At 32.6% G+C, this 13,931-nt stretch overlaps 1 protein-coding gene across 15 annotated transcripts in view; it reads right to left on the bottom strand.

Moving 5' to 3' along the window:
• LOC143057396 (3',5'-cyclic-AMP phosphodiesterase 4C-like) overlaps positions 1–13,931 on the bottom strand; it is a 307,472-nt gene that overhangs the window by 44,399 nt on the left and 249,142 nt on the right. For all 15 annotated transcript variants that reach the window (XM_076230709.1, XM_076230750.1, XM_076230757.1 and 12 more), the window contains one exon: positions 8,905–9,012. In XM_076230709.1, the coding sequence (XP_076086824.1) occupies positions 8,905–9,012 (108 nt within the window). The remainder of the gene's footprint in view (positions 1–8,904; positions 9,013–13,931) is intronic.

Below are 13,931 nucleotides of genomic sequence, written 5' to 3'. Positions count from 1 at the left end.
ATGGAGCACATTTTTGTGACATTTCCTGCCATTTTTTATCCACATTTAACATCTTTAAACATATCAAATATATGTGGAAGGTACAGAAATCCTGTCAACCAACAGTTACACAGCACATGTGTATTGGTATTTGTTACTTGCGTTTTAACATTAGTTACTGAATCAAAATCTGAATAACTACAAAATGTATAACCTGGTAAAAAGCCACTTAAGGAAACAATATCTAAGAGTATCCTAGCAATTAGCACACATTGGATAACAGTGAAACCCTTCTGCATTCAATTTTGATGTCTAAGAATATCCCATCAGTTAGCACACATCAGTTAAACAACAGCACCTCCCCTACTCAGAAACCACAGTATGCATACAAAATAAAAGTCTTCAAATGTAGCGTAAACCACAACAAGGCAGTTCTTATAAAGTAACTTTATACAAATATTCACCATCATATGTTACTTTAGCTTATTAATATACAAGCTGTCAAGGTGAAATCACTAAATGCTCAATACAAGACCACTAGTTTCTCAAGACAAAATAAAATGTTCAATAATTTAGAAGGCTATACATACATATCATATTTCCCGTATCTACAACCCATAGATGTCTCATACTTCCAAATCATTAAAGGAAATCACATTTAATAGTCAGGCGTTTTCTACACTTATTCTTTCTATATATCTAGGATTTCACAAGCTGTTGTACAAAGCAACATATATTTCAATTAAACATGTTAAATTATGTACAGTAAATGTGTTTGTGAATGGCCAACCTGCTTCGATCTCTTGTTAAACATTTTTTGTACTCAATCAAAACTTTTCTTATTCACAACTTCTATAAATGTTGTGAGTTCAAGTAGAAAACAGACAACTTTCAAATTAATATTGAAAATTCATAAGATCAGCTTGTTATTTTTAAATTTCAAATCAGCACCTCATTTGAATACAAAAAAGATTACATTGACTGAAATAAAAATCTACTGCATATATCAACAGGAACAAAGTTGCTACGCCAAAGCTAAATAGTTCCATAACTCCTGGACCTATGGTCCAATATAAAATGGTGTTTCAATATGGTCAACTGTACATGATTGCAAACAATCCAAACAAGTTTGAGAGCTTTCAATAAGATGGTGTTAGGGGACTTTCATTCACAAAGTGCATTTTCCACATTACTAAAATAAATGTTCAATGTCTCATTATTCCAGTAAAAATGGCAGAATCAAATTGTCGATAAAGCAGGGTAAAGAGAAGAGGACCACAAATAATCCTATCAAGTTTTAATATGTGACATTCATATAATTACTCATCATTTCTCCAAAACCAATCCATTGATTTTCTTTAAGCATGTTATGTTTCTTCCTAAAGAAATTTTCATTTCAATAATGAATCAATCAAAGATTTACCAAAGTCAGTTTTTGTTGTAAAAACCGTTTTATATTTGTTTTAAAAAATCCATAAATAATGATGTGCTATAGCTTTTGTATTACATGGCTTATTTGGATGTTGTTTTTGGAATTCCTAATTTAAGAACTTCCATTGAATGATGAATAGCCAAAAAACAGAGTTTGTGACCTTAATTTATATTTTATTATTTCTGCTTCTATATAAGTATATGGAGATAAAACCTCATACAAGGAAACATTCTGTATAGTACATACCACCCCCATTATTACAATATTACTGTTGAAGACAGAAGACTTGGTGAAAATCTAAAACAGCAGTCTTATACAATGTATATCTATGTGACATCTTATTGATCAAGTTTTGAAAAAAACATATTGTACTTTTAACTCTTGAACTTACATGACTTGAAAAAACAACATCAAAGAAAACAAGCTATAAACTATTTTTTTCTTTCTTTTGACAAACTTAAACCCATCATTTTTCAGATTTTGTACCAAACCATCCAGGTAGCTCAAAGTCAATTCAAGGTTTTGGAATAACATTTTACACTGCATATCAAGAGAGAAAGAAAATGACAATATATAGCAACTAAATCCATCAGACATCAAGCTGCAAAGAAATGCTTAGCTGCATAAACAAACAAAGAAATGATTCTGGCTGCATAAAGAAACATAAAAAACAAATTGCCAACACCTTACAGTACAGCAAATCAATTTAGTAAATCAATGGCGACTGTTGTCATAGAAGAACTGTCCGTAAGAAAATGTAACACAATCAATTGAGACTACTAATGATGGAAAACATTGTCCGTTGACATAATTAAGTTACTTCAGATATCCTCAAAACAGGGAGGCTGTTGACAAATGTCCACATCAATGCAAACTATTTCTAATCACTAATTTCGTCATCAAAAATCAATCATATTTTTTTCAATAAATACATTGCTATCTTGTTTCTGGAGAAAATCAATACCTAGTTGTTATTGTTTTATCCTGGGCATTTAAAGCTCAAGTTGTCTGTGCAATCATCTCATTAATTCCTATTTACCCCAAGGTCTAGGTAAGCATTCATCCATCTGATATTTTCCAAGTCATAGAGTTGATGCTTTCCAACCATATATGATTAATTTGAACGGCCATTCTATATGTGATTAGAACCTCGTTAACTTCCCGGTATACCATTCTGAGTTATCATACTTAATACAGAAACTGTCTCGTGACAGATGATAAGACGAGGCATACAATTTCTGTTTTCCTTCTGATAGCATGAAGACTTTACAGTGTGCCAGGAGACGCACGATAAGTTAGAACAATGTCAGTTGAGGTTGATAGCATGAAGTTATTTGACATTACTGATGGACTTTGATATAAACTTCAGAAGCTGCAAGGATCGGCTTATCAAAGACTCCAATGAATACTTTATAATATGATCATATTTGAAATAAAATAGTGTTTCAAATGACAAGATGCCTACAGATTTCTGTAGCGTGTATAGGTGCGCTACATAATAGGTAACGTGTAATGAAGCTTTTGGGAAACGGAATCGTAGATCTTTAAGAAGTACAAAGATCAAAGTCAGCCTTTTCTTTTCATCCAAATTGTCTGTGCCATAAGCCAAGCATGCTACTGTATTACACCACCTGATGACAAACTACAGCCTAAGTTGGATAATTCTAAAACATGAAAATGTTTACTAAAATTCCAGATAATTACACAGAAATGGAAGTTATCATCTTAAACAAGTTAATACAAATATTTTATGGGTCAAAGTGATGCTTAATTTTGTTTTCTCAAAAAGTAGAATATCAACCAAAGATGTAATAAATTAATACTCCGCGAATCTGAATGAATTTCTTTAAGGGGCATTTTTATTTAACTACAGCAACAAATATTTTAAAGTTGATTTGAATTATCTGTTATTATAATATTAATCAGCAACATGTTCAAAACCACTTAAAACTAGCCTAGTGAAATAAAGGTGCACTAAAAGCAGTAGAGAATAACCCACATTGTAACCTGTAGAGAATGACAAAAAGAAAAAACTTCTCTATAACTTTTTTTTTTTTTTTTATATCAAAAGCGAATAACACCCCACATGACATATCTATAAAGCCACATTGTAACATGTAGAGAATGAGAAAAGAAAAAACTTCTCAATAATTTTTTTTTTTTTTTATATATCAAAAGTGAATAACACCCCACATGGACTATCTATAAAACCCAGGTCACAACAAACCCACGACATATCTATGCAGTGCCACAACAGGAATTTTTGTCAAATTGTGGGTCATCTGTGATCGTCATACGACAGTCGCACGGTATTTTGAGCATAGTGGCGCTGTCGTGTGATGAAAATTGGACATACACATTTTTTGCTCTACAATTTTTTATCGTGTCACTGTCTTGTGGCTGTCGTGAGAGTGTCTTACCACAGCCGTGCGACTGTCACGCGATAAAGAATTTGTTGTGGGTACTAAAATAAACTATCTTAATATTTAAAAATCGTACGACTGTCGCAAGACACTAGTGATACAGTCGCACAATTGTCTCACGAATACTAAATTTCGTACAATGCTCGCACAACATTGATTGTCTGTCGTACGACAGTTGTGTGTTAGTTGTGCAACATATTTTCGTCCCCAACCCCCATGACGTCTCCAGTAGTTTCTGAATCTTCATATGCCCCAGCTTGTGGTAGGGGGTCCTCCCTCTGGTCAACATCATTCATGTTTACTGCTACCACCTTACTTTTTGTTAATTTTTCTTTTCCGGGGCATCCTGGTTTAAATTCGCTGGACATTTATAATATAAACTAATACAACAAACGTCGTTTACTTGGACCAAACTTATAATAACACTGAACAATATTGAAAGCAAATTGGCACGCAATAAGTCAGGCCTTCTTTATATACTAGTAGGTCGAAGTCAAATGCGCAAGTGACCACGACTGTTGTGCGACAGGCGTACAACAGTGACACGACAGTAACACGCGCATTCCATGACATGAAACACTGAGAAATAGCCCCAAACAACTCACGATTGTCATACGACTGTCGCACGAACGACTTGCGACAGACCCACAACAGTACAATAACAATTTCTTTATTTCTGTCGTGTACCCATCGTGGACATGTCGTAGCTGATCTTTTTGAACATTTTGCATGACAACTATTTTATAAATCTTCCACGACCAAAAATCGTACGATCTGTTGTGACCGGGGCTTAAGAGAGTAAAAAAATAACATTTCAATGAATTTAAAAAGTCGAGTGGCAGTATGAAAAAGTCGACAGGAAGAAATAAAGTATACACCTACCACATACTTGACTCCTTCAACCTGACTTGGTACAAGTACAAAATACGGTTAGGTTAAACCAGGTTTAAAAGGAAATACTGTAGACGACTTGACTTGCAATCAGGATGGGCAACACTTGCCTAGACTAAGAAGGAAGATAGTTTGAGAAATTTGAAAACATTAGGTTGCACTGTAGATGTCTTAATGGTTTAACTGTTTTTTCTTTGATTTGTGGCTCTTATTTCTTTTTATTCACATCTCTGTTAAAGCTGATAGAGATTTCCAAATAAGTGTTTGCACAATGCAAATACTATCTCCCACCCCACCAAAACAATTTTACCTACTCCTTTTCTCTTTTCATCAATTTTAACAGTAATAACAATCTCAATCTAACCATAATTTCTGGTTGATTATTGATTAATTGTTAATTCACCAAATCAGAGAATCCCTGACAAATTGCGGGAACAGACAAAAAATTTGAACAATTTAACTTAAGAAGAGTGACTGTACACAGAAAAGCATATTTCTTAGTGAAATGATCATGCTTGTTTCACATGATTCTGTAATGCTAACAAAGAATGATCATAAAGATAAAAAAATAAATAGATTCTATTGACCTGGCTGCAATGGCACTTCTATAATTGCAGGACGTGACTATCTAAAGACAATTAAAACAATGTCGTCATCGAAGGGAAAAACCATGCTAACATGACTACTAACAGTAACAAATCTCCACACTCAGGTGAAATTTTACCATTTTTATTCATAATTTCATCACTACTAGAGATTTACATGACTAGAGACCGTTGATAATTACGATAAAGGTATAAACGTAGTCATATCTTATTTCCAGGCATCTAATTTAAGAACAGGATGACGTGAAACAAATGTGTTCATCAGCAGGGTGGTTACCAGAACATCAATATCAATGGTCTGTCCACTTACCTAATCTCAACTTCAGACATATCAATCACACAAACTTTTCTAATTATCAAAAACAATCAATCTTTCTCATTTTTGTTTATTTTTGATAAAATCTATTTTTCATTAGTACACAAAGACAGTTGATTGGCAGCAAATAATTCTGCGAAAAACTATTTTATATTGCAATAAAGGATCAAAGATGGAAATGGCTGGCGTTTGCAGGTTGTTTCTTAAGCAATGAAGAATAGGCTATGCTGAACATTTAAAATGATGGGGAAAAAAATTGTAAACAACTACAAAATGGAAGGTGCAAAACTTCAATAGATTTCAGATCTGTTAGAGAATTCAAATATCATGTGAACCAATTAGAAACATGATGTTCAGTGGTTGTTGAAGTGGTTCATAAGTGTTTCTGTAGGCCAAGGCTCCGTGTTGAATAAAATTGAGAATGGAAATGGGGAATGTGTCAAAGCGACAACAACCCGACCATAGAGCAGACAACAGCCAAAGGCCCTAGCTCGGACTCAAGGCTGGTTTGACCTATAATGGTTTACTTTTACAAATTGTGACTTGGATGGAGAGTTGTCTCATTGGCACTGACATACCACATCTTCTTATAATCAATTAAATATCTTGAATAAAATGCAAACAACAGAATTCATATATCACATGAACCAATAAGAAATTACAAACAAAATGCTAACAACAGAATTAATTTATAACATGAACCAAATAGAAATCATGAACAAAATGCTAACAACAGAATTCATATATCATGTAAACAAAGTAGAAATCATGAACAAAATGCTTATTCAGAATGAGCCTAACACAACAGGCTTCCCGTATCATGTAAATTAACAAAAAAAATGAGTGAACACAATTCATACACAGAAGTCTGGAACACTAAAAATAGTGAAACTTTAAAACAAAGCTGGACACTATGTGAACCAACCAAACTATCCATGAACACAATTCCTTCAACAAACAAACACCTTAGTAATATGTATACTGTTGGTCAAACAAACCACACAATATATATAAGATGAGAAGCAACTACATAATCGACAAACAGCTTACTAAACAGAAAACATGTCTTAACCTGAAACAAAACAATGGATCAATATGTGAACAAACCAAAGCTACACAATGGATTTCAATGTGAACCAACAACAAACAAAAGAATGAATTATAATGTGCACCAACTATATATGCTACATGGATTAAAATTTGAACCAACCAAACACAACACAAGGATTAGTACAAACCATAAACGCACAAGACAATTGATAGATAAAATGTGAACAAACCACAAACATAACGACCATATAATATGTGAAACAATCAAACACAACACCCTTGAATGGCCTGGATAGAGAAAATGTGAAACAATCAAACACAACACCCTGGAATGGCCTGGATAGAGAAAATGTGAAACAACCAAACACAACACCCTGGAATGGCCTGGATAGAGAAAATGTGAAACAATCAAACACAACACCCTGGAATGGCCTGGATAGAGAAAATGTGAAACAATCAAACACAACACCCTGGAATGGCCTGGATAGAGAAAATGTGAAACAATCAAACACAACACCCTGGAATGGCCTGGATAGAGAAAATGTGAAACAATCAAACACAACACCCTGGAATGGCCTGGATAGAGAAAATGTGAAACAATCAAACACAACACCCTGGAATGGCCTGGATAGAGAAAATGTGAACCAAACTAAACCAGCACTAGATAAAACATTAATGAACAAACCATATGATTGAATGAGAATAGAAATGGGGAATGTGTCAAAGAGACAACAACCTGACCAAAGAGCATCACCATGCATTACAATCAAAGACAAAAAATAGAAAAAACGAAATTAAATTTACAAATATTATTCATAAAATAACAAAAAAACTACGCATAATAATTTGATACACTGAGGAATTGTCCTGATTCCAGTGCATTTATACTTCATCAATTATTCAAAGTAATTTGTCACATAAGTTTCTATACTTATATAAACTATTCATACTGTAATAAGCTCTCTAATATCCTGCGAATTAATTTGAATAAGGATACATGACATGAAAAACATAGCACTCTATGTTAAAACTAGACCAGTAACAACTTGATAACAAAGCTTTAATTAAAGTAATATTCATACCAAAGGACCATAGTTTGAAATTTAGTGTTAAATCATTACAATAACAAACACAAACAAAGTTGATAGCTCTTGGGGGGAAAAGATGGTCATTGTGTTTCATAATAGAACTTCACCTCACATGGGTATTTCCAATGTATGGATCGTTGGCTTAAAACATTGTATTTGATCAATTTCCTGAAATAATAATTTGTATTTTAACTAAACCAAGTTGTAACTGCTGCTCTGACCTGACCCCATTCCTCCCGCCATATTTTGTAACTGCTGCTCAGACCTGACCCCATTCCTCCCGCCATATTTTGTAACTGCTGCTCAGACCTGACCCCATTCCTCCCGCCATATTTTATAACATTTGGTGAACAAGGGAGATTCAAACTAAAACCATTCTTAGTATTCCTTGTAAACACATTCATTGACCCTACAGTCTGAGGGTGGAACATACCATTCTTAGTATTCCTTGTAAACACATTCATTGACCCTACAGTCTGAGGGTGGAACATACCATTCTTAGTATTCCTTGTAAACACATTCATTGACCCTACAGTCTGAGGGTGGAACATACCATTCTTAGTATTCCTTGTAAACACATTCATTGACCCTACAGTCTGAGGGTGGAACATACCATTCTTAGTATTCCTTGTAAACACATTCATTGACCCTATAGTCTGAGGGTGGAACATACATTAGAAAAAAATGCTTCAGTTGATTCTCACCACTGACCCTACAGTCATCCATAAGAAAAAAGAAGTTTCATTTTTGATATAAATAAGACCGTTAGTTTTCCCCTTTGAATGGTTTTAAACTAGTAATTTTTGGGGCCATTTATAGCTTGCTGTTTGGTGTGAGCCAAGGCTCCATGTTGAAGACCATATGATGGTTTACCTTTTACAAATTGTGACTTATATTGAAAGTTGTCACATTGGCACTCATACCACATTTTCTTATATCTATTCAGTTGATTCTCATCAGGGTTCCAGGTAATGTTATTCACTATACCTTAAAATGAAATATACAAGAAAACAGGAAAGACTAAGCTAAGCAGACATTTAATATACACTTTGCTTGTGCATTAGTTAATGACATATAGTTTTTCAGGAATCGTTGCATAAATAAAAGTAAGTGTACTCACCTTTCTCTTGGAGCCTGTACATTGGTTAATGATATATAGTTGTTGCGTACACTTCGTAAACTGGCAAGAATCTGTGCAAAAGGGGTCACAATAAGGTCATCAGCATGTCTGGAATTAAAACAAGTAGAAAATCGTCTTGAGTTATTACGATCTCGTTCTCTTTGTTTTTTATTGACTACATTGCACCCATTGCTTTTAAAATGGGGAGTCAAATACTGAACAATCTTCTGCATAACTGGGCTAAAACAAAACGTGATGGCAGTTTAGAAGGCCTACAATAAATAAATTCCTGTGGCCAGTAAATCATACAATCCTGTAATTCTGAGTATACAGCTGAAATATAATTTGTTGGATCCAACACAAATCATCACACATCACATGTCTGAAAACTTCCATATTAGAACTACCGTTATTTTATACAAGACAGACTATGCACAATTCAATGTCAATAAAAATCCGATATTTGACGAATGTTGATAATAAATAAAATCACCGATTTTCTGGTGTCCTTCGAATATGAGGCAGATGTTGTACTTTATACAAGCGTTCTGTCAATAAGTGTTCTGGAATTCACGATAACTATTGACAAACGGAACTACAATGAGTTATGTCTATTTAAATTGATCCAATGGATTTCTTTACCATTTTCTTTGATTAAACATTCAAGACGCAAATCCACTTTTTTATATCTCAGCTCAATTATTTGAAAGGAAAGAATTGCAAATGAGAAGATTATTGGACTAACACGGTACAAATTCTGTCGAGAGTCGGTTGTATTGATTTACAGAGTCAGCACTGTTACACGGAATTAACCAACAAGATTTACTGTACACGATATCTCCATTAAGTCTACAATACTACATCTACAAACTGTAACCAATAATTACAGATAATTTATCGTCAATCGTTCGTGAATTTGTCAATAAAAAAGAAAGTTAAATCCAAAGACAATAATTATGCCAATGTACTTATGACCTAACTAATCAATGGTAACAACGCATTAATTATTTATAATTGTATATTTGTAAAGATCTTTACGATTCGAAACAAAACATTTAATACTTAGCTATTCAATACTTTTTAATCTGACTCACTTTTTATATGGGTCACGCAATTGTTATAAAACCTTTAAGAAGTTTAAGTTTGACGTCACAACCTGGAGACAAGAGGGCTAAAAACATTAAATGGAACTTAAATTAGACAGTTTTGGTGTCAGAGAAGGGTCTAAGCACTTCCTTTTATGAGGTTTAGAAGATATCTGATTTTATCTCAGAATTAAATGTATAACACTATAGTGTAATTTGTGAAATGAGAACAAAAAATATAATTAAAATGACTTTGAAATCATACAAACCATTTAAAATCTCCATATTGGATTTCTGTACAGAATTTGATTATCATTTTAATAGTGTTATTTATCTATCTGCAGCTCTACATAAGAATGTGACATAGAGGGTAATACAATGCATGTATCTCTTGTAGACCAAAGTACAATGGTAGACAGACAAATATACATTTCTATGGGTACAAATTAATTGGATTTATAGAATTTAATAGCCCAAGACTTAATTCTAACGTTCACACACACAAACATTTACATCTCTTTGGTCACTGCAGTAAAATAATTTGCACTGTAAAATTAGTTGTTGTCATGGTTCTGAATAAATATTTTCATCTTTTCCAATGAAAAAAAATTAATAAATCATTATTGCACACTTCATCTTTCCATAAGGGAATATAAAATCAGTGTGTTTAAAGCATAATTGGTAGTTTTCCTTTCTATTGTTATATCTTAGGATTTTAAAACTTTGTAGATGAGGATTTTGCCATGCCATGAGGAAAAAGTTAAATCACAAAAATACTGAACTCCAAGGAAAATTCAAAACGGAAAGTCCCTAATCAAATGACAAAATCTAATTAAAAGCACGAACACATCAAACAAATGGACAAAAACTGTCATATTCCTGACTTGGTACAAACATTTTCTTATGTAGAAAAAAACAGAAAATGATGTTAAAAGTTTGTAATTTTAGAAATAAAATAGTCCATTGGGTTTTGATTTATTTATACTCTGATAAATGTGCAAGAGTTAAAAGTAAAACCACATCTCAGCAGCAATGTTTCATTACAAGATTGAATATTTGTATAACAACACAAAACAAGTGATCTAACTGTTTATTTTGAGTCTATAAAAAGTAATCTGGAACATGATTTTCACTAATTGTCCCATCATAGTTTGCAGGAAAATAACTCTCCATTTAATGGTTTCTAAGATATGAAGGGCTACCATCCCCTGCCAAGTTATATGTCCAATGCAAAAAATAGACAACGATTAGGACAAAAATTAAAACAGCAGAATATTTCTTTAGTAATGCAATCCATATGTGATTTTGTGCAGTAAAGCATTCAATTTAGATTTAAACTATTATTGTGCATAACAATATTTAACCAAATAGTTAACTTTAAAGATTGCAAGAACAAACTTTTTTATTTTGCTAGAAGGGAAAGAAAGACAACTCTTATTAAAATTATTTACATGTGTGTATTTATCAGAAAAGTTTTATATCTCTGAAATCTTTAATCATATCAGTAAAGACCTTTTGTAAAAATTTGTCTTTTGCTGTTGTCAATGGTAAAAATGTAATGTTGACTACCAAAATCTAAGGCCATTTATCAGTAAAATAAGAGTGAAAAAAGTTATGCTATTTCTTTATCTTGAATCAGCCTTTGTCCATGTTTCAAATCTTTCTTTGAAGATTGACAAATTTATTGATGTCTAATAATCTAATTCCAGACAGTATGAATAATTTAACTTTAAAAAATATCAAGTCTTAATTATCAGTAAAATACAGAAAAAATCAAAAATAAATCTCTTAAAACAACTGCCAAAGTTTCATTAAATTCTATAAGAAGTTTTGAAAATTTATTGATGTCTGAAAATATTTTATAAACTTTGACTCAGTTTTGTCAATTATGTTAACTGCAAAAGTGCACTGACCAGTAAGTAAAATTTCTGGATACATGTTTTTTTTTATCTTAGAAAAAAGGCTTCTGTCAATTTCTTTTATAAAATTCCATGAATGTTTGAAAAAGATTTTGATGTGTAAAAAAAACTTTACCCACAGATTGAACTAGAATGTTGACGCCTCCTCCTCCTCCGACGGAATACATGATCGCTATGTATGACTTCCATCACAAAATGTCTCATACTCAACAAAAATATATCCTAATTAAAGTTTAAACAGAAAATTTCTAAATTACTGCATCAACAATTCATATTTTTGCATGACAGCAACTTAGCTTATTTTATGGTAGTTTTGCCAGAAATATAAATATTCAAGGTAGGCCTATTTCTCAAAGACCATTGCTATGGAAATGGCAAGTGTTAATCCACCAAAATTAACAGATTTCCATCAGAACAGAAATTCATGAAAATCAATAAAAAAATACTTGATGTCTTGTTGTGAAATTATCTCCTATTAACAGGTACTTGTGAAAGTCAAACTATTCCTTATATAGATATAGGAAGATGTGGTGTGAGTGCCAATGAGAGAACTCTCCATCCAAATAACAATTTAAAAAAAAATAGAAAATAAACCATTATACGTCAATGTACAGCCTTCAACATGGAGCTTATATGTTCTTTCAAAGAATTTCACAGAATGAACTTACTATGGAGTAGGGTATAGATATATGTCTGTAGTTAAAGATCAAATCATTCCTTATTTGATCTTTGCCGACTAAGGTCTTACTTAAAAATTGTCAGGGTGTGTGTGAGTTTTTTTTACTTGCAAAACAAAATCTTATGTACACAAGATACATGTGTCATTATAATGTGTTTGGTTAAAATGTACATAATTAAATAGAAATAGCATTACTACTAAAGGTATACTAATAATTAATAAGATTTTTGTACAATTTTCAGTTATCTATTTTGTCCTGTATATCCAAAGGGGTCAAGTTTGTTGATTGAATAAAAATTGAGAATGGAAATGGGGAATGTCTTCAATGCAGCGAGAAACTTCCTCATCCAGAGGCATCCTTCAGCTGGCCCCTAGACAAATATGTATACTAGTTCAGTGATAATGGACGTCATACTAAACTCTGAATTATACTCAAGAAACTAAAATTAAAAATCATACAAGACTAACAAAGACCAAAGGCTCCTGACTTGGGACAGGCACAACAATGTGGCAGGGTTTAACATGTTTTTTGAGACCTCCCCCAATACCTCCAGCCATTGTAGATAAAACCCATTTCTGCTTGGTTTAGATTGATGAAATCCATTTATGGGTAATGGCTTGTAGTTAATATGGGAAAGGATGTTGGTTAATGACCACAGCTAAGTGAAAGATTGTTTACAGCTATACTATCAATATTTTTACATTGATGTATTATAAATAAAAAGACATAATTTGTGAGAATATTGCTTCTCCTATGTTCAACAGCCATCAACATCAACTCATTTTTATAATGCTTTAATCCATCGCTATCAAAATTTCTTGTATTAAACAATATACAGTCATGATGTCTAAAGAGACATAACTCTTGTCTATATTAATGACTTAAGTTAACATGTAGGGTTACTTAGGGGACATAACTCTTGTCTATATTAATGACTTAAGTTATCATGTAGGGTTACTTAGGGGACATAACTCTTGTCTATATTAATGACTTAAGTTAACATGTAGGGTTACTTAGGGGACATAACTCTTGTCTATATTAATGACTTAAGTTAACATGTAGGGTTACTTAGGGGACATAACTCTTGTCTATATTAATGACTTAAGTTAACATGTAGGGTTACTTAGGGGACATAACTCTTGTCTATATTAATGACTTAAGTTAACATGTAGGGTTACTTAGGGGACATAACTCTTGTCTATATTAATGACTTAAGTTAACATGTAGGGTTACTTAGGGGAAAACTTTATTTACTTGTAACGTCCACATAAAAAATATGTCAAACTCTTGAAATCTCATTGGCAGTCATACCCCATTTCCTTATTTTCATGCTAAATCCATTT

Source organism: Mytilus galloprovincialis, chromosome 1 (assembly GCF_965363235.1).
Source record: "Mytilus galloprovincialis chromosome 1, xbMytGall1.hap1.1, whole genome shotgun sequence".
Classification (NCBI taxonomy): domain Eukaryota; kingdom Metazoa; phylum Mollusca; class Bivalvia; order Mytilida; family Mytilidae; genus Mytilus; species Mytilus galloprovincialis.
The sequence above is the reverse complement of the archived record's forward strand: the minus strand, read 5'-3'. Positions and strand labels throughout refer to the sequence as shown.